Below are 24,876 nucleotides of genomic sequence, written 5' to 3'. Positions count from 1 at the left end.
TAATCAGTTGAATATTTCCAATATTTTGCTTTTTTAATTTCAGATTCCCAGCATGCATATTATTTGACTTTTGGATTACTAGAATCATGCCTAAACAGGTATGATTGGATATAGCGGGGTGGGGTCGGGGGAAGAGTACAGAACAGTTTCTGTCCACTCTTACTTCTGACCTACTAGTTGTGTACAAACTAACTTTTCTGGATCTGCTGATATATAAAGCCAATCAATTATATGTGGTGAGTCTCGATGTTGTATTCCATAATTTGTTAGGCTACAATGATCTCTGGTCTCAAAAATATTTGTAAAACATTGCCAGTCACCTAAATGATGCTACCAGGCTTTGATGACAATGAAACAAATGGGTGGCATGGTTAGTGTAGCAATTAGTGCAGCTCTATTACAGCACCAGCGAATGGGACCGGGGTTTTAATCCTGTGCTGTCTGTAAGGAGTTTGTACGTTCTCCTGTGTCTGTGTAGGTTTCTTCCCACTATTCAAAACGTATTGGGGTTTGTAGGTAAATTGGGTGTAATCGGGCGGCATGGACTCATGGGCCGAAAGGGCCGGTTTCTGTGCTGAATGTATTTCTCAATGTGATATCAAGATCTTTAAGGAATTTGAATATCCCTGATATCCATAAATACTGGAAAAATAATTAACAAATTCAAAAATCATAAAGAAATGCAAAACCCAATGAATTTAAAAAATACATAAATTAACTAAAAACCTGGTCCTTCACTGCCATTATTCTCCGTTGATATTAATGGGCTTGCTGTTCCTGCTCCAGGTTCAGCGTGCAAATTTCCACAGGTTTATTGCATCAAGTTCATGCTCCTCTGCTGGACCATGTGTCAAAAGTCGGTGCAATTAGGAGAAACTTCACCACAGACTGGGGGCCTTGAATGTCCTGACAGTTTTGGCATTGCACTTGCAATATTTTACAGTATGTCCTAGCTCAAAATATTCTATACCATATCATAATGCGTGTTGAAGACCTACAAAATTATCAGTGTAATCAGTGATTAAGGGATGAGATAAAAACCTTAATGTGCTGTAGGTTCATTAGGATTGGGCACATTATTTGGGAATTATTGTTTCAGTCCCTTCTAAAATTAACTTGGATTCACTTAAGATTCATTTAATACTGCTGTTTGAGTGGCAGTGACTCCACTAATCCTGACGTTGAACTGTTTTGGTTCTCATGGGGTTTCTTAGAAATTCAGAGGAAGTACTCTAATGTTCCTTATGAAGGGAAAAGACATTTTGGAGACCTGCCAAGCAAATATTGTGAACATTTAATGAGTTTTTTAAGGAGTTTTATTCTATCTGCAAATTATCAAGCTCCTTTTTAAAAAAAAGGACAGGAATTCAAAGTATTGTCATAGTGACTATTGGCAAAGTCAGTGGTTACTTTGAGAAACCTGTTTCTAATCAAGAAACTACAAGAGAAAATAACTCGAAAACAACCTTACAAAAAATTTTAAAAACTCTGGTGATGAACAGGCATTCAAATCTGTTTCTCAAAATAGTTGTGATAGTTTCACAAACTATTACAATAGGAAATAATTCATAAACATTAAACTAATTTAACTTGCACCAAAGATTGAATCCTTCAGACTCCAGCTGTGCACACCATTGACTGCATTGACAGCTGTTAATGTTGCTGTAAGTAACCTGGATACATTATAAACCTCACTAAAACAATTATTTTTACATTCCACTGTTGTATCCATGTTTTAAAAGGCCATGTGTATTTGATAAGAATTGCTGCATTTGGTTTTTATAGGCAGACGTTTCTGAGAGGCAGATTCTTTTTTTAAAAAAATGGTTAAACTTCCTGACTGTCTCAATCAAACACTAAACTGTAGAGTGAGCTGTCATTAAGTGGAGTGAAGCTGGCAAAGATTTTCATGCAGCCAGTGCTACTCAGTTCCCAGAGTCCCTGCTGTGTAGTTGTTCAACTCTCCAAGAAGCCTGTTAAAGAGTCCCTGAGAGCATGTGTAAAGCCCTCCATGTTAATAGTTAATTGGATAGGATGGCAAGATGAGAGGACAGCTGAACATGTGGGCCTCTCAGTCTCAAGCACTAGTGGACTTTTAGTTTAATAATAGCAGCTGTTCACATTGTTGAACAACTTTGTTTTCTTCAGTTTCACAAATGATGAAAAGAAGAATGATTCCTCAGAAACTTGCCTTTTTATTGGAAAGTAGAGAGCTCCCCTGCTGCTTCTGCTCTGCCACAGCTTCAGACATCACGTGCTGCTGCCCATCCAATCATAGAAGACACTGAGATCCCATAACCGTACATCTAACACACTGTTTTATTTCCTTTGCAATGATTATGACAGAGAAAAAGAAAACAAATAGGGAAGGCACCATCAGTGTCAACATCATTTGTCATGGAATATTACTTGAATATAAATAGGAAATTAGTTAAAATAAGTATACAGTATACCCTTTCAATAGATAGCTTTCTTTATTACTGGTTACAAGACTAAGTATTAATATCTTTTGCACAAAAATAATTAACATAGTGTGGTATAAGATGCATGGCTCATTGAAATACTGTTCTAATTCCATCATGTTGAAAGAGAAATTCGATGCTCAAATCTTTTCTGCAGCCTGAATGGTGCCTATAGAACTAATAGCATCAGTCTTAAAGCAAATGATCACCTACTATTAATGTCATGTAATAAAACAGAAATGTAATCTTACCAAAATTGCCTTTAGCCTGCCATAAGGCAGACAAAGATTCACCATTAGCATTGCCCTATGCCCTTTACAGTCAACAAAAGAGAAGCAGAGTCCCGTTTCCCCCAAGCCACCGAGTGTCCACACAAGACTCGAGTTCAATTCAAGCCATTGGCAACCCAAGCCCAGATCCAAACCTCAAACCATCCAATGTTGTTTCTCATAGTTGAGAAATCAGGTCAGAGCCAGGTTGCAAATGTCTCAAACTGTTTGGAACCCATGTTCATTCAATATTATTTATTTTGAAGTCATACTTGGAACAAGTAAATACAATATTATCTTGACTAACTATTGTGTTAAACTATCGGTGCTAATTTACATTTATCTAATTATGCCACTTGCTTTTTTTTACATTTCTACAACATGTAATATGATTTTAAGTACAAAATGTTTTAGAAAGATTCCACTTTCTTAAACTTAACTGTGGATCATTGTCTTCTGAATTTGTCAAAGTATGCATAAATATAGTAGAGTTGAACAAAACTTATCAGGGAACAAGGCCTGGTTTTTAGGTCCATGACTAAATGATGTAATCCTGAGTCAGTCAACTGCTCATCGTGTTGTGGGGATAGAGTCATCTGTTCAGGCATATGGAATCTTTGGCTTCCCTGCTATGCAATCTGCAGATTTCCCAGCATCTTAACTATTGGTACAACCATTCTAAACAAAGAAGACAAAACAACCTCTGGATTTGCCCCATTGAGAGAGGAGGCTGCAAGGCATATATAAACTGAATACATGTGGCACTGATCTTCAAATATTAGGTGTGTTGATTGTAAATTGTACTAGTCACCATTAAATAACAGTTGTGGTATTTTGTGTAATGTGGTCCTACATTGTAAGAGCAATATATATGACCAGATGAAAATTTAATTTGTATTGTCTTTGTAATGTCGGTTTTTATTTTTATCTTTCTTATTAATATTTTTGCTATACAAGTATGTAGCTTTTTTCTCAGCCTGATGTGTAACATGCTTTGGAACCATTCTCCCCCATCTGAAAGAGAAGAAAAAGCATAAAAGCTCTTATCCACAAATGCACCACTTTATATTAATATTTAATTACCAGCCAAATTGTACTGTGTCTGAAAGCTTCTGAAGAGTTGTTAGTGCCACGATTGACCTAAAAGTTTAATAATAACTCACTCCATAGAGCAAATGCCAGTTCAGCACAGGGAAACACTGCAAGCCAATTCCTTTGAGATGAGAAAGCAAACCAAATGGCAGGCGAGAGTTCCTGGGATGGAACCTTCTGGAAAGCAAGGAGCTGGAGTAACTTTGAAGCCAGGCTTTATTTGAAAACAGTGGGGAAAAAGCTGATCCCTCCTGCTCTGGGAGATGCTGGTTTAAGGCCAAAATCTCATGAAACAGAAGTGCAGTTAGATCCTGTAACAGAAGGCACTGGTAGCCCTAATAACCTGGCAAGCAAAGGAGGGGGCAAAAAAAAGGATGCTTCTGGGAACAAAATTCAAAGAAATGCTTCATAGTAGCTGTAATTAAGAGCACTCACTTGTATTTTTCCTGTGTCCAATATGCTCTTTGTATCCATCAAAATAGAGAAAACTTGCATTACTGTCACATCTGTGTATTATTAGTTTTCACAATCGGCTGACTTGGATGTCTTAATTATCATGTTCATCACTGAATTGGTATAAATCATTGTGGATAATAACATATTACTTAAAGAATTCTTGTGCAGAGATGAAATGATTTATTTAGAAAGTACTGAATGAGCATCATGGTGGTATTAATGCCATTTTTAACTTAATTAATAGCAACTTTATCATTTCACATATTGCTAGTAATTAATCCCTAGAAACAGAACATTGACTTAAATGTGAGCCTGATTGAAAGACGTGTGGATGTTTCTACAACACGAAAGAGCTGTTTTTATCTGAAAGCTGAGAGGAAATACTTAAACATTTTTTCCTTTCATTCTGGGAGGGGGGGTTGGGCTGCAAAGAATATTTAAAAGAGTCATGGAAGATTAATGTTGCCTGTGTTAAGTGTAAGCTCGGCAGCTGAACAGGTGACAGTTTGGCCAGCAGAGGGAGTAGTCTTCTGTCTACCAGCACATTCCCATCATTCTTCCCACCTGCCCCCTCTCCCAGCCAGTCTTCCATCTGGACCAAGGCCTGCCTGTCTGCTTCTGATGACAGGCTATAATTTTTCTCCCATCAACGTGCGAACACTTGGTACAGGATTAGTATAAGCTCATTTGGAAGTTTCAGTATGTGTAGCCAGCACCTTCATTACAGGAGTCAGCTGTTTTTATTGCCTTCTAAATTTTGAACAGCTTTTGTGTGTGTACTTGCTGATGTTAGCCTGAATATTTTCATCTCCCACTTTTCTTCCCTGTTTCCTTTTAGAAATTTTGAATTTACAGAATATAATTATTTGGTTTGTTTATTAACCTGTGGTTCATTTCGAGTTTCACACTGAAGGAACAAGCTTGATGGTAATTTTCTGTACATTACCTAAGATCTTGATAACAGAGGTAATTGATTATACAGTATTAAAGTGAAGATGAGATCAATGGTTACTTTCATGTTTAGTCATTTCACATCATTTGATATCATTAATTACAGATTAACTTTTCCATTGTCTAAATGTAGTCTGAAAATGCAGCAACTCTGTTGCCAAAAACAGGAATATTGTGAAAGCAGTCATAAAATCAGTAGATTTTAACAATATATTTTAAAACCAGAAAATCAATTTACCACTTATAATAATTTGTTATTATATAATAGTTTTATGTACAATAAATATGCTTCTGCTAAGTGAATGAAATATTGATGGGAAACAATATTGGCACACTGAGGCATAGGATTTGCACATAATTTTGTTTTTTTTCTCCACTGATTTTTGAACTATAAATCATTAAACTTTGGATTTATTTACATCCAAACATAATATTTCATTATATTTTCAACATTCATGTGACTCACAGAATATTATCCATTGATTGCTTCCTGTACTTTTTCTGCACACTAGCTCGCAGTAAAAATATAATCCCCATTTCCCAAAAAGTACCTGCGTCACCTTGATTAGTCTTTCAAACAATGAACTTCTTTTGCAACATCACAAGACATCCTGCAATTATTTCTGTTTTATCAAATATAAACCAGTTAAAAAAAGGGGTATATTCTATTCAATGTGAATACTGTATATACTGGCCTTGGGCATGGTTATTAATAAAGATAGATAAGTATATTATGGAAATATAGACTGGTGATTAAGTTTAAGTGGAATTACATATATTGCAAGTTGATCATTTTGCCAATCGATATGTCAATGTGTACAGTCATGGATATTCAGCTTTAATGTTTCCTTGTCAATTAGTTGAATTTGTACAGTTGAAACCCTGCATAATATAAAAAAAACATAGATCATAGCTCACAAAATTTTGTACATTCCAATATTATTAACTGGAAGTATAAAATTAATGATTTTGTAACATAAATATGAGATGATCATGAATCTGCAAAATAAAAAAACCAGTTTATAAACAAAATATGATTTATCCACAGACAAAATAATTTACAACTGAGAAAATTATTATCTGAGGCAACACAAAACATTCAATTGTATTGAAAATGCTTCATGAATGAACCAGATTTTATTTTCCTTTTTTAGCTTCTTTAATCACCTATCTAGAAAACTTCAGTTTTCTCCTTTAATGTTTTTATGTTGGCAACATGTCCATAAATTATTCTTACATTTCACAGCCATGTTAGATGTTTCTTTTCTAAATCTACCTAATGCATAATCTTTCAATATCTCCTCCAACAGCTTTTTCCAGTGCAAACCTCCCCTCTCTCTGGGACCTGAAGCTTGCCTTCTGCTGTATTCCTGGAGCTCTCACCCTTCATCTGGGCCTTGCCTACTAATATTCTTTGCACATGAGGCATGTCAGTACTGACTGCCAGCACTGCTGCCTCCAGCCTCAGCAATACCATGTCCAGTTTGTTATCTCATTTCCCTGCTCTTCCAACAGCTGCTCAGAAGTCCAGTGCATAATATATTTAAACCAAGGTCAATGGAAATATCATAAAATTGAGAAACATTAGCAAAAACTAAAGGAATATAAAGCAGCCAAAAGTGCAGTCAGCTTAACTAGGTAAAAGGCAGTATGACATAAAGCAAAAGGGACAAGGTAAGAAATACTAGAAGAAGTGAATCCTTCAAAAATAAGGTACATTTATTTAAGAGGTCTGTTTTCATGGCGGCTGCAATTATATTTACCTTTTACCCCCATGAGAAGCATTACAGGAAACCTAGCAAAATATTATGTAAATATGTAGATCGGTAGAGAGAGTGCTGCAATTGCAAATCCATCCTAAACAGTAGTAATTTAATGCAGGACACATTGCATGCTTTGTTATCTTTTATTAAAATGCATCAAGAAAAGATGGAAGGGCAATGACTTTGCAGCTTTGAACCTCTTTGCTATTTACAATTGGTGAATAGAAGATGAATAGGCATGAAAGAAAGGCATAATGTTGTCCATAAAAATCTACTCAATGGAAGCTAGCAGTGCAAAAAAAAACTAACCTGTTATGTGACTTTTAAAGCTACTGGAACATGTGAATACAATACAATAACTAGATGTGTACTTGATTTCATTGCCTTTTATAAATTAACATGGTATACATTAGTAGCCAAAATGTTTTTCCAACAAAATTTAATGTCAACAAAGATTATTTTGGAGCTATCTGATCATTGTTTCAGCTTCAAGTTACTCTTGTTTATTTATTGAGCTGATATCTTAAACTTATTTTGTTGCTTTCCTTTTTTTTTAATCATTTCAAGCTATTTTCTCTGTGCTCTATAGAACAAAGCAGTTATAGGCCGAGTAGCAAGATTATCAGATACTGTGATTGGTCTTGAATCATTTAATGCTTCTGAGAGAGAAACCAATCCCATCTACAAGGACTATCATGGTAAGTCTAATTGTGACCAATGTATCCAAGTGATTTAGAGATATTTAACAGAATTCTCTTTAATTAGTTTGTCTGCCATAAGGTAGTAATTGATTTCATTTCAGAATCTGCATTTTGACTGCCTCCCAATGTAGCAGTCTATTGGTCAGACTGTTTATCTTTTACTGTGCATTAGGACTGTGAAAGTAACATGGCAACTACTCGCATGTTGTCAAGCCAAATTACTGAGATAGTGCTCAATCAGATGTGCATCATTGTGGGCAGGCTTATGGGAATACTCGTGCAGGGGAAGCCAGGCAGCCACTCGGCCAGTGAGCTTACCAATTCCCTTAACCCTGACTAGATTGCACCAACTCAGCCAATGTTCCTGTCACGAAAGATCAGCATAGATTTGCGCTCATCGCTCGAAGCTAAAAGTAGACCTCAAGTACACCAGTTCCAAACAGTTATAAATGCGCTTCATTTCCAAATATTCATTTGTTTTAAACATCCATTCTGAATATTATGCCCTTTTTAAGGGCTGTTTATTGCAGCAGTTTGTTACGGTTTGTAATGGCTGAAGCCTCAAAATACATTTCTTTTTAAAAAGCTGTATCATTCAAAGTTTCCAACTCATAAACCATATTTTCGTGGCTGCTTACTGGTGCATTTAATAAAATAGAGATCATTCAGCAATGCTTTTGGGCAGCAAGCAAGATGATAGCTACATTTGCTTACAGTAAATATAAGGGAAAATATCACAAATGGCCTCCGTTTTGACAAACATCAAAATTATTTTTGTTGATGTCTCCATATCTACACCTAAATGTAATTAGTTTTACTTGGACAAGGATTTTCTGTTTATCTTATTCTGCTTGATTACTTGAGCATAATCATACTATTTGCTTCATTGCTTCTGATGGTGATCCCTGGTTTAAAAAGGGACAGTGAGGATTGTAATTGTGGAGAGTTCTGCTATCAGCCTGTTTAATTTATGCAGCTGCATGATAGTAATTTTTAATTTAAATTTTTCTTAAGGTTTGTTCCATGTTCATCAGCTTCCTCGGCTTAATTGTTTAATATCTGATGTGCCTGATACAAAGGACCTTGCATTCAAATTGAAACGGAAACTGTTCACTATTGAGGTAGGAAGCATCGAGGTTTTTTTTAATTTTAATATTTCACTTAATATTGCAAGAGAATAAATTGGTTTGTAAGTTAATAACTTAATGAGTCACATCTTGCAATTGACTGAAAACTACCCATTTTCATCTCCTAAAGGAGGAAGTGTTTGTGATATGGGAGGGCAAAGAGCTCTTTGCTATATTTTCAGTTTGTGGGTCAAGAATCTTTATGTAACAATCCAGAATAAAGTTGTACTGCAAGGATATTCAGCATTATAAGCCTGTGGTCATTTATCAAATTAATTGCTTGGATCTGCTGGTACTGTACTTTATTTCAACCCACTATTGTAGATCTGAATTAAAATATCTTTGTAACAAAATACAGTTGGACATCATTAATAATTTTGGTATTCATTATTTGCAATTTCCAGCATTGTGTTGTAGTGAAATAATGAAAATCTTAATGAAGTACTAAATGTTAACATTGTCACGAATTGCTACCACTGGCCATAAACCTGCATTAACCAGCACATTATTTTGTCAGAAAATAGTTTAACATGTACTTAAATGAAGTACTAAATGTTAACATTGTCACGAATTGCTACCACTGGCCATAAACCTGCATTAACCAGCACATTACTTTGTCAGAAAATAGTTTAACATGTACTTATGGGCTAATTGAAAATTAGTTGTAATATACTGTGAGTAATTTTCTGCAGTAAAAGCCATTATGATAATCAACACCACTCAAATAATTATTTTATTAATTTTTATTAAGCAAATTTTGCTGGCCTGGGAATGATATAAAAATTATTATGGAGGTTAATTCTAATGTTCTACCAGATTCAAACTTATCCAATAAACTAAGATGTTTATGGTGTTTATATTCCTTATGTGTTGGGACTGAAATGAATCCATTCCCTTTCTCCTGCGTAACTAAATAACAAATCAAGGCAACTGTTAACCAATTATGGCTGAAGTATTAATTAACTAAGCATGAAAAGGTGAGTGCATATTTGAGGAGTGGCTTTTTGTGATGTGATAATTATTTCTTCTCCAGTCCTTGTGCGGTGTCTTCACTGGAGATAAAATAAGTGGGCAGCCCTGACAAACCATATTATTTAATCTCCTGTCAAGTGGAAAGCATTTAAGCAGGCCACTTGTCTTGGCTATTTCAGCTTATACAAGGGAATTCAACACAAATAAAATTAGCATATTTTGCCTTATTCACTAGCTGCTGGTCAATTTGGGTTGGCATCGCTTTGGTGTTTGGTACTTCACCCTGGAGTGACCACTTGGCCCTTTCATGACCCTCTGGCCTCTTAGCTAACCACTTGATAAGGCAACAGTTGTCACCGTCCCTCGTTTTTCTTCAGTTTTTCTATACTTTTTTTTGCTTTCTGCACCCCCACCCCTGTAACTACCAAATCCAGCCTTTTTTAAAAATCTATTAATCATTAAAGACTCATTCTAGTGACAAGCAAGATGCTCTTTTCTTAATTAATGGTCATCAGTGGATTTTCATTATTTAATTGCATTGAGAATAGTTAATAGTTAATCAGGTGGCCAATTGTTTGATTGGGTCATTTTGGGATCAGTGCCGTTGATGTTATGATAGGGATACTTTTCTGCTATACCCACTTAGCAACCCACATGGAAGTCATAAAATTAAATGTCAATTAGGAGTTACCATTTGATTCCTTGTTACACATTAATGTAATTGATTGCAATTTTCTATAAAATTAAGATTGTTAAAGAGTATTGTGTATCGTGTTCAAAAAATGTTTAAGTATTCACTTAGCCACCTTATTTCAGGCAATGTGTGGAATCTGTTGTTAGAGTTGAAATCACACGTGTGACTTGTGTTTTATATTACATTTGCTAAATTTCTAAATTGCATTTTAGATACAAGTAGCTATTTTAAATAGTCTTCCAATTTCTGAAAGTTTTGCCAGCTGAAATTTCAGTGAAAGTTAATTAAACTCATGAAATACTTTTCTGGACCCCAACCATGTGACTGCTTCACTAATTTTAGTAGACCAAAAACAAATATGACATAAAGCAAGCAACTGAACAAATGACTTGTCTTCCTCAGCATCAACCTGAAATTTTGTTGTGTGCAAGATGAATCAGCCATTCTGCTGCTCTTCTGCTCTTCCCTCAACTTACTTTTAATGGAGGTGTTTCACTCTCAATAATAAAAATGTAGGAACACACTGACAGGCACTGAAGAAAAAGCAAATATTTGAATGTTTCAATTTCGATTGCTTTTCCTTAAAATTATCCATAAAACACCACAGATACAATTTATTTATGTCTTTCTGGCCAGCTACAATCTGCATTAAATAAAACTGAACACTAAAATGTTTTCCTCAATATATACAAATATTATTGGGTGGCCCAGATGGAAGAGACCAGCCTTCATGGGTATAAATTGAACTGCACAAAGTCAGGGAGAGAGTGGGAGAAAAAAATTATATATTAAAGGGTGTTAACTTTATTTTTTCTGGAAAAGAAGCACCATTAATAAAACATATTTTGAATATTTGGTATAAAATTAATAATTTTATTGGAATGAGGAAAAAAATAACCCCAAAAACACCCTTGTTTCAGAACAGATTAATTTGTTTAACTATGGACAACTTAATTCTACATACCTGTTCCATAAAAGGATCAGATATGTAGAAGGATGTTATGTACAAGGGCATTTAATATAATTCAAGCAATTTAAAAAAATAAATAAAATATTTATAATAATAGTCTTTTGTTATTTTCAATTAAGAGCTTTTCTCAGACCAACTATGATGTTACCAGAGTGCAGTGAAATGGAGATTCTAATTCAAAAGGAGACCACAAAGAAATTCACATCAGTTATATATTATTTACAACAATTGGGCACTCCTAAATGGGAGTATGTATTCTTTACTACAATTGGACACTCCTAAATGGGAGTTATATAGATCAAAACAAAGATGGGAATCAGATTTGAATATTAGTATTGTTGATAAGACCTGGTCGAATTTATGTCCTGATTGTATGACCAGTACAATTAATGTATGCTATAGGCTTGTGCAATATAATGTTTTCTATCAGCTATATCTTACCCTGCAAAAATTACATAAATTATACTCTAATTTTTCCGATATGTGTTTCAGATACGGGGAAGAAACAGGTACTTTCTTACAATCTACCTGGTAATGTTCCAAATTGAATCCCTTTTGGGAAAATTTAAGAGTTTTACTAAATCAAATTATTGGGAAACAATTGCCTCTAAGTCTAGAATTGTTTCTCTTAGGAAATATTGAGAACGTAAAACCTAAAATGTAAATTTCTAAAATTCGCATTGGCAATGGCCAGGAAATGTATTGCAATTACTTGGAAGTCTGATTTTCTCTCAGAAATAGCCTGTTGGAATACTGAAATGCATAGTTTTTTCCCCTGAAGAAAATTACTTACAATTTAAGGAATAAGTATAACATGTTTTTGCAGGTATGGGAACCTTACCTGCAAAGTGTAGAGTTGAATACTTAATAAATAAGATATTTATTCTATTTACTTTTCTTCCCTTTATTTTTCTTCCTTTTATTAAGATTTAGACAAAAATAATTGGTCCCCTTTTTGTTGAATTGGATTCCACATCTCAACAGCCCCTCTCTTTTTTCTTTTTCTCTCCTTTCTTTTTCTTCTTATTAAGGGTTTTGTTTGGGGGATGGGAATAGAGGTTATAATTGGAAACATATCAATGATTAATTCACATTTGATTTATTTGTAATGGTCATTTTTTTACTATTGAAAAAATCAAAATAAAATAATTCAAAAAAATACACAAATGTGATTTCTCTAAATACTGATTATACAGTACTATTCATGTAGATTTAAATCTATGTCAACATGCTTGATGGATGTTACTGACTAGTGTAGGCCAAAATAATTTTATGTAATATAAATAGTATATTTTATTGTCTGTTATTTATAGTTTCAGGACTCAAAGCACAATTTTCAATTGTAATCTCTCTTGTAATGTAAAAAATTTAGTAGCTAGTTTGTGCCCAGCAAGCTCCCTCAAATACAAAGCAAAAGAAGAACAAAATAAATGGCAGATGCTGGAATCTATAGCAAAAACAAACAGCTGGAAGAACTTTGGCAAAAGTAACCAGATGAAGTATTTTTATTTATGCATAGAGCTTTTCCTGTATCATTTCAAAATGGCGATTAAAACCCTGCGCTCCTGTGAAACATTAACATGTTTTAACATATTCTGCAAAGAAGTGTAATTTGCTGAGGAATATGCCAGTTTGACTTTTGAGGCCTACATTACCTCTTCCATACATTCCAACACAGGCACTTTACCAGGAGTCCCATTTATTGACTAATGAGCATGTGTTGTGTAATTTCAGGAGATAATGGTGCAAGCTAGTTTATTTAACGGGTTTCTGTTTCAGCCTGTTGTTTTAATAAACAGTAGGTTATTAAGGGCTGGTTGCGAATTTGCGTGATGGGAGTAAAGTTTTCGTAAGTTTATTAATAGAAGAAAGAAATGTTGAACTAAACATACATAAGAGAACAGAGCATTAAAGGACCAAGGGAAAAACAACAAAAAAGTCTGCCTGTCTAATCCTATTCCTTTCCACTTTGGAATCTTAATTAGGAGGAGATAAAAACCATCATTTGACTAAATTATTGTCTTGAATCTGTAGCAAAAGGTATAATCCGCAATTGGGCCAATTAGTGCACCCTGTAGTTAGCCTTGCTGAGGCAGGCAATGTGATTAGAGCTGACACCAGCCTAGTTCCCACTGCTGCTTTGCCAGGTATGATGGTCAGACTTCAAAGGGCTTGAGGCATCAGCAGGGCAAGGTTTTGGAGGCCAACTTTTGGTCTGGCTGTTAATCTCTCTGCTAAACTGCAATGCCCCCTCACACAAAACGAGCTTACACAACACAATCATGCGGCATTAAAGTTTCAGTTGAGTTATGGCAATTGCCTTTGATTTTCTGATGATTGACCAAAGGATGCCTATAGAGCTAGACACATGTTCAAACTTTCTCAATTAGGTAATCTGAACAGCTATATAAAACATTTTTTGCTTTTTTTTATTGTTGTGAAGGCCAAAATTATAGGTTATTGCTTGACATCTTAAATGAGATCATCAGAGTCAAGCTTCTCATGTTTTTCCTATGATGTCTTGAACACCTTTGGAACTCCTCCTCCCTGGATTGCCTAATTGTCTTGTACTTTTGTATTTTGATTCCAAATTAGTTGACGCTTGGTAACGTCACAATGTTTCCATTTTAGGAACAGCCTGCAGCAGTTTGTTATTGATGTGAACAAAGAAAATTGCCATCCAAATGACTTTCCCTCAGGCTGCTGCAGGCTTGCTTGTCTTGTGGCTCTTGTACATTCCACTAGCTTTAAAAAGACCAGAACATCGAAGCTTCTGACCCAAAAATCGTCATAATCGTATTAATAAAGATTTGATTGGTAAATGTAATTAGACTCTTGACAAGTGTGTAGGGAATGTTAGCTGGAAATATATCGTAACGTTAGAGAAGCACAAAGTCTGCAGACACTGGAATCTTGAGCAAACATAGTGACTATAGGGACTCAGCAGGTCAGGAAGTGTCCGTGGGGAGAATGGTCAGTCATCATTTCGAGTTGTGGCCCTTCAGTTCCTGACTTGAAACATTGAGTGACCATTACAGCCCAGGGATGCGGGACGACCTGCTGAGTTCCTCCAGCCACTCATTGTTTGGTCAGAAGATTAGAATAAACCACAGCTTTGTTCTGACTTTTAGTTACTTAAGTTGATCAGCATATTTGCCACATTATCTTTGATATCTAGAATCCCATTCAAAATATCGAAGGGAAAAAGAGCTTATTAGCTTTATTGAAGTAACATTTAAGTTTCCTTGAGCTATCAAATGAGATGCATTATCTCAGGATATTTGCAGGTTGTTACCTGAGGTGATACATCTCATTTGATAGATCAAAGAATTAATGACACCATAAATAAAGCTAGCATTATAAGCAAGCAGTATTTCTCTCACATCATAGACTAGCAGCAATAAAAATTCACTAAGACAATGGTATCTTCAAAACAATAATTTTTATTAATAACTTTTAATAATATAACATTTTACTTAATTCTAAAATTAACGCCCAACTACATGCAAATGTGTGTATGTTTGGGGGGGTCAGATGCCAAACCATTACAGTTCAGGCATGATTCTGAAGTCAGTTTCAAAGTTTATTTTTATAATTTTTTTGTGTTGAAACTCAGAGTGTTTAAACTATTGTTCAGAAGTAATTATGGAGTAGATGAGATACCAAGTCATCAGATTTCTCAAAACTCACAAATTCTTGTAGAGTTGCTTTCAAAGTAATGTTTCTTCATACAAATTATTTTTCCACAATTCCCCTCTCTTTCATGGAGGTTACAGAACTTGTTTTCCACGATGATTTCACAAACCCAGGCAATGACTTTAGACGAAGTAGCCATCTTTTCCAAAGCCACTTTGATTCTGTGATCCTCCCTTGACAAGGAGTACATAACTACAATCCTTTCTCACAGAATGTTACTGCATTTCTGACTTCAGATGAAACTGGTTCATCATATTAAAGATATTTTCTTGGTGTCATAATCACATGATATGACCTCACTACTGGCTTTGTTTGAAGTTTCATTCTCCAGAAACCACTTCATGAAGCAAATGGCTTTCTGTTTGCCCAGATGTCTTTCTGAGTAAACATTCATTGTCTTCAGTATTTCTGTGGAACAATTTAGTTTTATTGTTCTGTTAACAGCTGGAGATAACAGACTCAGCATCTATTCAGAATGGTGTTCTCTGTGTTTGTGTGTGTGTTTGCCTGTTTCCAACCCACAAGATATCTCTTTCAACCTAAAGATTATAACCTTATAACCTGAAGATTAGTAATTGCATAATTCTGTAGCACACACACATACTCTCTCTCTCTTTCTCTCTCGCTCTCTCTCTCTCTCTCTCTCTCTCCCCCTCTATCTCTCTCTCTCACTCATACACACACAAAATAAAAATATTGAGTGAGGTAACACAAGGTGCCACATGTTTGTCTGATTATAGCCACAGAATTCTGCCTTCCTCCAAAGCCTGTAATGTTAACTGTGATGTTCAGCTGTGACATGCACAGTATATTCTCTAATTACAGAATATTTATCATGTTACCATCATTCAAGAACCTTTAAACAGTTTTATATAATGTAGGATAATGGTTTTCAAACTTTTTTTTCCGCTCACATACCACCTTAAGTAATTCCTGTGCCATAGGTATTCTGTGATTAGTAAGGGATTACTTGAAGTGGTATGTGAGTGGGAATAAAAGGTTGAGAACTATTACTCTAGACCCAATTGCTACTGAAATATTTTACTTAGAAAAATTGTCATTGGCCCATTTGCTTTGGAGTTGTGAAACCGTGCACATAATGAGTCAATTAGGGACGATTAAAACAGTGTTTTTCAAACTTTTTTCTTCCACTCACCTACCACCTTAAGCACGGCATGTGCACCATCAATGAGATGGTTCAGTGTGCTGGAATAATCTTCACTTGCTTGAAAGAGGAGCTCAACCACAACATAGTTCAAAGCTGGCCTATCCACCACACTTAACATTAAAATCCTCCTCTATGGAGATGCTGTAGCAGCAGTGTGTAGTATCTGCAAAATACTTTTACCACCAGATTCAGATTTATTGTTAGAGTACATACATGACATCACATACAACCCTGGGATTTCTTTTTCCTGCGGGCACAGCAAAATTACCAGTTATTGGTAGTGCAAAAAATGTACACAGCATAAACATGTAAACAAACAAAGAACTGTAAACAGATAATGAATGTAAACAAACTGTGCAATATAGAGAGAACAAAAAGAAAGTCAAGTAAGAGTCTTTAAATGAGTCTCTGATTGAGTTTGTCATTGAGGAGTCTGATGTTGGAGGGGTAGCAGCCTTTCCTGAACCGAGTGGTGTGAGTTTTGTGGCAATTGTACCTCGTTCCTGATGGCAGCAACGAGATCAGAGCGAGTGCTGGGTGGTGAGGGCCTTAGATGATTGCTGCTGCTCTCCGACAGCAGCATTCTCTGTAGATGTACTCAATAGAGGGAATGGTTTTGCCTGTGATGTCCTGGGCTGTGTCCACTACCTTTTGGAGGGCTTTATGCTCAGGGGTATTGGTGTTCCCATACCTGAAGGTGATACAGCCAATCAGCACATTTTTCACCACACCTCTGTAGAAATTTAGAAGTCACACCAAACCTCTGCAAACTCCCGAGGCGCTGACGTGTTTTCTTCAAGATGCCATTTGTGTGCTGGGTCCAGGAAAGATCCTCTGAGATAGTGGCTGCAGAGAACTTAAATTTTCTCACCCTTTCCTCCTCTGATCCCCCAATGATCACTGGATTGTAGACCTCTGGCTTGGCTTTCCTTTCCTGAAGTCAACAATCAGCTCCTTAGTTTTGGTGACATTGAGTGCAGGCTTGTTGTTGGTGCACGATATAGCCAAGTTTTCAATCTCCATCCTGTATGCTGACTCATTCCCTTCCTTTATACCATCCACTACCGAGGTATTGTCATCAAATTTGTAGATGGTATTATTGTCGTATCAAGCCACGCAGTCATAGGTTGAAAGTAAATTGACCAATCTTCACTAATTGAGGAAATCCATGATCCAATTACACAGTGGGGTGTTAACTCCCAGGTCTTGTAGTTTGCTGATCAGTTTTGAGGCGATGATGGTATTAAATACCGAACTGTAGTCAATAAAGAGCAAACTAACGTATGCATTTTTGCTGTCCAGGTGTTCCAAGGCTTTGTGTAGAGCCATTGAGATGACATCGGCCATAGACTTATTATTACATTCGGCGAACTGGAATATAGCCATGTGGCATAGATTTCCCTGAGAACACCTTTCAAACCTGGTATCTCTACTGAGAATAACAAGGGGCATAGGAGCACCATTACATGCAAATTCTCCTCCAAGTTACGCATCATCATGACTTGGATTTTTTTTAATTCAATTTTTTGATATAGCATGGAAGAAGCCCCTTCCTGGCCATGAAACCCATGCTGCCTAATTACACCTGATTATCCTCTCAACCCCGTATGTTTTGGAGGGTGGGAGGAAAATGGAGCACCTGGAGAAAACCCACAATCCAGACCACAATCAGTGAAGATTGGTAAGAGTTTCTCCTCCACAATCTCCATTAGTGCCGGGCTGTTTTCTTAGCTCTGCTCAATTCACTTTAAGCCTATGACTGTGTGGCTCGGTACAACAATGACACCATCTACAAATTTGCTAACAATGCAATGATAGTGGGTTGTATCAAGGAAGGGGATGAGTCACGGAGAGAACATGCAAACTTTTTACAGTCAATGCTGGATTCAAACCCAATAATGTTGTGCTGACCACTGTAATGGGGTTCCTTCATTGTCACAGACATTAAGTGTAAGGTTGTTGTTGGTGCACCATATAGCCAAGTTTTCAATCTTCCTTCTTAGGCTGACTCATCAGCTTTCTTTATACGACCCACTATTGTGGTATTGTCGGCAAATTTGTTGGTGGTGTTATTGTCGTAACAAGCCACACAGCCATAGGTGTAAAGTGAGAAGAGCAGAGGAAATGATTGTGGTTTGGAGGTGAGGAAATCCAAGATCCAATTACACAGTGGGGTGTTAACTCCCAGGTCTTGGAGTTTGCTGGCACAGATCTCCTGAACCATCACATTGTGAGACTAACTATTCCAGAAATCCTGTCATTTACCAAGAAGGCAGCTCACACAAACTACTTAAGGGTGGCTAGTGAAACATAAAAGCTGCAGATGCTGGAATCTTGAGAAGACAAAAAATTCCTGGAGGAACTCAGCAGGACAGTCAGCATCCATGGGTAGAAACATTCAGTCAACATATTGGGTATGAACCCTTTATCAAGATTAAAGTAGAATGGTGGGGGAAAATAATACATATATAAAGGCAGGGAGGTGGGGGAGTCTCCCAGAGATGATACAGTATACCACAGAAGGCATGGGAGGTGGAGAGACAGGTATATGGAGGAACCATTATGAAGGAGGTTGGGGAAAGAAATGTTAAAGAGAGAGAAAATAAATCAAGAAGTAGGTGAACGAGAAATGGAAACTGTGGAATCAGATAGACATGGGGATTACCTGAAATAAAAATGTTCATGCCACAAGTTTTACAGCTGATTGAGGGTAGTTAAGGGTTAAGATTATAAATAAAGTCTTGTAAGTAACACCCATGTCTATAAAAAGGCATTGTTGTGTGTTTATTTCCAACAAATTAGTATTAATTGAAGTATGCAGTGCATTTTTGCCTTCTATACAACTTGAGAAGTGAAAGCATTGAATATTAAAATCAATTGAAGGTTGACTAATGAAAAGGTTTTGAGGACTTTCTTTGCAATGTCCCTTCCCACCACACTCACACACACATTTTAACACTTAGACACCCTACCTAAACTGAGCACGTACTATCTAGACTAAAAATACAACAGCATTGGTTGAGAAAATGACTGAAATAGAACACAGTGAATGGAATTGAAGTTGTAGATGAATATTGTGCATCTAGTCAGAATATGATCATGTTAGTGGTATTTGTGGAAATGCAATAGCATTTGCTAGCCAATAATCAGTCACTACCACTTGTTATTTACAATGCTAAGTCTGCATTATTCTTTGCTTATCTATACACTACAGTAAAATCCCCACCTATAGGGTGCCAAATATGCAAATTTTGCAGTTGCCTGAGACACTCTTACAATGCCTAACTAATATACCTGCATTAAGAATAAACAGTTTAAAAGACAAAAGACAGTGTAAGATGTAAAGTATTTTGAAAAAAAATCAGTATTCTAGTCCTTAATTATGTAAAGTTCACTTTAATCAATTTAATTTAATTAATTCAAGAAACATACAAAATTTAAATTTAAATTTGAACTCTGGTCACTGGCGCTATAGCAGTTTTGTGCTAACTGTTCTGCCATCATAATTAAACCCCCTCCCCCAAGCAGGGGTAGAGGGACACTTTGGGAGAGATGCCCCAGTGACAAACAGCATCGACTGGCTCTTTATCCTGAGCACCACCATTTTATTCAAACATAACTTTATTGAAACTGCTGCGGGCAGTGCACGTCCAAGGTTCTCTGCTGGATGAATGTTTGCTCCCATCTTCACCAAGGGGTTGTGTGTTCCTTCGGAGAAGATTTACTTCTACAATTTTAAACATTATTTAAATTTTTATTTATTCCTATCTATCTGAATATTTATTTATTGTGGGGTTTTTTTGCTTTAGCATGAATTCCAGATACTGGGAATTTTACTGTATGTAAATTTTTTTAAAATAGGCAAAAAACCACACAACTGAAAAAAAGAATGTACATGTGATCTGGGATGGGTGATTGTCTGAAAAGTGAATGGTCAGTATTTTAGTTGAGTAAAGGAAACATTCAAAGAATGTGGAGAGTGAACAGTTAACATTTTAACTCAGAAGCTATTGTTGGGACTAGAAGCTGTTACAGTTACAAGTACATGGTTATAAAAAAAGGGATAAGTAGGAAATAGAAGAAAAGAAAATATACGTTTTGTATTACAATCAAATCTTAATAAGATGACATTCTTGGGATATTAAAGGTGTTAAACCCGATTACATTAATTGGGAGAGTTAATTGTATCAAAATGAATATTTTCCCATGACTTCAGTATTTATTTCAAACTTTACCTATATCTATATCTCATCATTTCTTTCAGGATTTAAATAAACAAGTTAAGAAATTTCTTTGGAAAGGGAAGATGGTAAGAAAGTCATTAGAAAAATTAACATGGAAATATGAACAGGGAGGATTACAACTTCCTGATTTTATAAATTATTATAGAGCAGCACAATTAAGATTTTTAGTCTTTATGTTTGGTAAAATTAAAACATCATGGGTGGATATTGAACTAAATAAAATAGAAGAAGTTAAACCAGATGAGTTTATTTATAAATGGGATTTTAAATCTAATGTAATAAATAGGAAGCTCCGATATTAAAACATTTATTGAATATCTGGAATCTTTGGCTTGGCTTCGCGGACGAAGATTTATGGAGGGGGTAAAAATAAATTAGAAATGGATGAATATATCTTTCATTAAAAACACCAATAATTAATCCTTTGTTGTTTTATTTCAAAAGATAATCCTTTTTTAAATATATGGTATTATAAGGGAATTTCTAATCTGGGGGATTGTTTACATAATAATAGATTGATGTTTTTGATCAATTAATGATTAAATATGGTATACCTTTTAACACATTATTTTGTTATTTTCAATTGAAGACCTATTTGAGAGATAAATTGGGACCAGAAATTATTTTAAAAGATTGGATTTATCGGATCAGTGTTTTAGATGGGGAACAGAAATTGGAACTTCATTCTATGTGGTCTTGTTCAAAGGGTAACTGTTTTTGGGTTTATATTAGTGAATTTCTACAATGGATAATGGAAGTAAATTTTTCTTTAAATCCTGAATTGCTTTTGTTAGGAAATTTTAAAAGTGTCACTCCTAAATTATTGTTGTCATATTCCCAATTAAAGTTTGTTCAGTTGTTCTTAGTAATAGCAAGGAAATGTGTCATTGTAACATGGAAATCTGTTGTTTCTTTAACATTAGATAGATGACATGATGAAATTCAAAGTTGTATTCCATTAGAAAAAATTACATATAATTTAAAGGATAAATATTTTTTAATTTTGCAAATTTTGGGTCTGTATACAAAAATAATGAAATAAAAATTAAAAATTTATTAATTTTTTGATCAGTGAAGTTTTCCCTAAAAATATAATTACTTTATGATGTTTTTGAGGCTTTAGGTGTCAACTGATACAATCCGACTTAATTATTTGTAACCATTTTATAATGAAATATCTTGTATATTAGTTTTGGAATCAGTTTAGTTTGAGGTGGAGGGTGGGTTATTCGTTTTTTTTTGTAGTTTAGTTTTTTTAGTTTTAGATTTTAGTATTTTAGTTTTTATGAATAGATATTCAACATATATTTGTTAATATTCTATTATGTAATTATGTTATAATGTCCTTAATTTTTGACATTATATATGTTGAATAAATAAAATATTTAAAAAAGGTGCTGAACCACTAAACTTTTTGGAGTATTAGATATTACTCCAATAAACAATTGTGCTTTCATTTCAACTTTTTAAAAATTGTACATGGTAATTTAATAAATGATCCAGTAATATACAAGCACTCCAAACCCTGCCTCTGTCTGCAAGCCTATCAGATTTTAGATTTATTGTTAAAGTGCATATGTGACATCACATACAATCCAGAGACTTTTTTCTGCAGGTGAAGTAGAATTACCAGTTATTGTAGTGCAAAAAAAAACAAATAAAGAACTGTAAACAAATAACAAATGTTAACAAAGTGTGCAATACAGGGAGAGCAAAGAAAATCAATAAAGTGCATAAGTAAAAGTCCTTAATAGTCCATGGTTGAGTTTGTTGTGATGAGTTTGATGGAGTAGGGGTGAGGCAGAATTACCATTAATTGGTAGTGCAAAAAACTGTACTCAAAAAGATATGCATAATGCAAACAAATAAAGAAATGTAAACAACCAACTATGCAATCCAGAGAGATAAAAATCAATAAAGTGCACAAGTAAGAGGCCTTTAATGAGTCCCTGATGGAGTTTGTTGTTGTGGAGTCTGACGGTGGAGGGGGAGCAGCTCTTCCTGAACCTGCTGGTGTAAGTCTTGTGGCACCTATACCTCTTTCCTGATGGCAGCAGCGAGAACAAACGTGTGCTGGTGGGAGGGTCTTTGATGTTTGCTGCTGCTCCTCAAAGGCAGAGTTGCCTGTGGATGTTCTCAATAGTGGGAAGAGTTTTGCCTGTGATGTCCTGGGCTGTGTACACTACATTTTGGAGGGATTTATGCTCAGGGGTATTGGTTTTCCCATAACAGACCATGATATAGCCAGTCAGCACACTTTCCACCATACAACTGCAGAAATTTGCCAGGTTTTCTGGTGTCATACCAAACCTCTGTAAACTCCTGAGGAAGTAGAGGTGCTGACGTGCTTTCGTAATGATGCCATTAGTGTGTTGGGTCCAGGAAAGATCCTTTAAGATAGTGACTCCCAAGAACTTAAATTTGTTCACCCTTTCCACCTCTGATTGGTTTTGTCCTCCTGAAGTCAATAATTAGCTCCTTAGTTTTGGTGACTTTTTAAGTGCGAGGTTGTTGTTGGTTCACCATTATAGCCAAATTTTCAATCTCCCTCCATAAGCTGGCTTATCAGCTTTCTTTATACAACCCAAATTTGTCGGCAAATTTGTAGGTGGTGTTATTGTCGTAACGAGCCACACAGTCGTAGGTGTAAAGTGAGAAGATCAGAGGGCTAAAAAAGCAGCCCTGTGGTGCTCCAGTACCGATGGAGATTGTGGAGGAAATGGTCTTACCAATCCTCACTGATTGTGGTTTGGAGGTGAGGAAATCCAAGATCCAATTACACAGTGGGGTGTTAACTCCCAGGCCTTGGAGTTTGCTGATCAGTTTTGAGGGGATGATGGTGTTAAATGCCAAACTTGAGCCGATAAAGTGCATTCTGACGAATGCATCTTTACTCTTCAGGTATTCCAGGGCTTTGTGTAGAGCCGGTGAGATGGAATCTGCTGTAGATGTCACCGCTATACAGGAGCATATGCTTCAACACACTTTCAAAGCACTTCATCACTGTTGATGTGAGTGCTATTGGTTGATAGTCATTAAGGCAGGTTACTACACTCTTCTTGGGCTCCGTTATGATTAATGCCTTTTTGAAGCATGTGGTAAGTTGGTCAGCACAGATTTTTATTACTCAGCCAGGTACTCCATCTGGACCAGATGGTTTCCTCGGATTCACTCTCCTGAAGGCAGCGCGTACATCATCCTCAGATATGGACAGAATGGGATTGTCATGAGATGAGGGGTTGCAGCGGGATGGTTCTTCACTGATATTATGGTCAAATCAGGTGTAGAAGTCATTGAGTTCCTCTGGGAGTGAAGCTTTGCTGACTGCTATTGAACAGATTTGGTTTTGTAGCAGGTTATGGCATTTGGCCCTGCCACAGCTGTCAGGTGTTCTTTGTTATATCTATTTTCATCCAGGACTTCCACATAACCCAGGAGATAGCTTTTCACAGGTTATATCCATTCCTTCTGTATTGATCTGGATGCCTGTGATCTGACTCTCAACAGGTTCCAGATTTAATTGTTCATCCAGGGCTTCTGGTTTTGGAAAACATTGAACGATTTAGTGGGAACACGCTCTTCCACAGTTGTTTTGATAAAGTATCTGACAACCCTAGTGTAATCGTTCATATTCTCCTTGAACACCATCCAATCCACTGACTCGAAGTCCTGTAACTGTGACCACCTTCTAGCTATCCTAATCTCCAGAACCCCTCTTTTTAGGCTCTTTCTATCATAACCCATGGTAATTCAGGCTCCAACCACATACCTAGCTTCTAACTAAATCCCAGACTCCAGATCCTTGGCTTTGGAAACCCAGCTCACATTCTAGACTAATGAGTGAGCCATATGCCGAGCCATCAGCATTTCTGAACAATCAGATGCCAGATTATCCTATTTTTACCCTGATGTGAAAGACTAAAGGAATTTTGTTCTTGAGTTTTGGCTTCTGGGCATCATTGACAGGGCCATCATTTGTTGTGTATTACTAATTGTCCTTGAGAAAATGGTGGTAAGCCACCACCTTCAACTACTGCTATCCTTCTGCTGAAGATAGATAGTTTTACATTGCTGTTAGGAAGAGAGTTCCAGGATCTAGACTTGGTAATGTCAAGGTGATATCAGCCTACTGTTGTTGTCCATGGTGTCAGGTAGATGAAGTGATCACAGTGAAAACTGGCCTTCATTAATTAAGGCATAGAATACACTGGACAATGATGATTTTACTTCCTGAACACTTTTGGGTGTATTTTATGGTTTGGGTTTGGGCTGCTGATCATGAAAATCACCTTAAACTTTTCCTATCACATA

At 36.0% G+C, this 24,876-nt stretch overlaps 1 protein-coding gene and 1 long non-coding RNA gene across 9 annotated transcripts in view; one reads left to right on the top strand and one right to left on the bottom strand.

Annotated features, from left to right (window-relative positions):
• The window catches only part of elp4 (elongator acetyltransferase complex subunit 4), a 261,465-nt gene that overhangs the window by 115,544 nt on the left and 121,045 nt on the right, over nucleotides 1–24,876 (top strand). For 5 of the 8 annotated variants that reach the window (XM_069902855.1, XM_069902827.1, XM_069902818.1 and 2 more), the window contains exons 8-9: nucleotides 7,583–7,691; nucleotides 8,709–8,815. In XM_069902855.1, the coding sequence (XP_069758956.1) occupies nucleotides 7,583–7,691; nucleotides 8,709–8,815 (216 nt within the window). Of the gene's footprint in view, nucleotides 1–7,582; nucleotides 7,692–8,708; nucleotides 8,816–8,951; nucleotides 9,175–20,585; nucleotides 20,631–24,876 lie in introns of those variants that run through there. The other 3 variants (XM_069902809.1, XM_069902843.1, XM_069902838.1) reach the window with 2 other exon arrangements.
• LOC138745651 (uncharacterized) overlaps nucleotides 1–24,876 on the bottom strand; it is a 58,711-nt gene that overhangs the window by 1,023 nt on the left and 32,812 nt on the right. Inside the window, exon 3 of the long non-coding RNA XR_011346390.1 lies at nucleotides 2,192–2,326. This is a non-coding gene — a long non-coding RNA (uncharacterized lncRNA). The remainder of the gene's footprint in view (nucleotides 1–2,191; nucleotides 2,327–24,876) is intronic.

This window comes from Narcine bancroftii, chromosome 1 (genome assembly GCF_036971445.1).
Source record: "Narcine bancroftii isolate sNarBan1 chromosome 1, sNarBan1.hap1, whole genome shotgun sequence".
Classification (NCBI taxonomy): Eukaryota; Metazoa; Chordata; class Chondrichthyes; order Torpediniformes; family Narcinidae; genus Narcine; species Narcine bancroftii.
The sequence above is the reverse complement of the archived record's forward strand: the minus strand, read 5'-3'. Positions and strand labels throughout refer to the sequence as shown.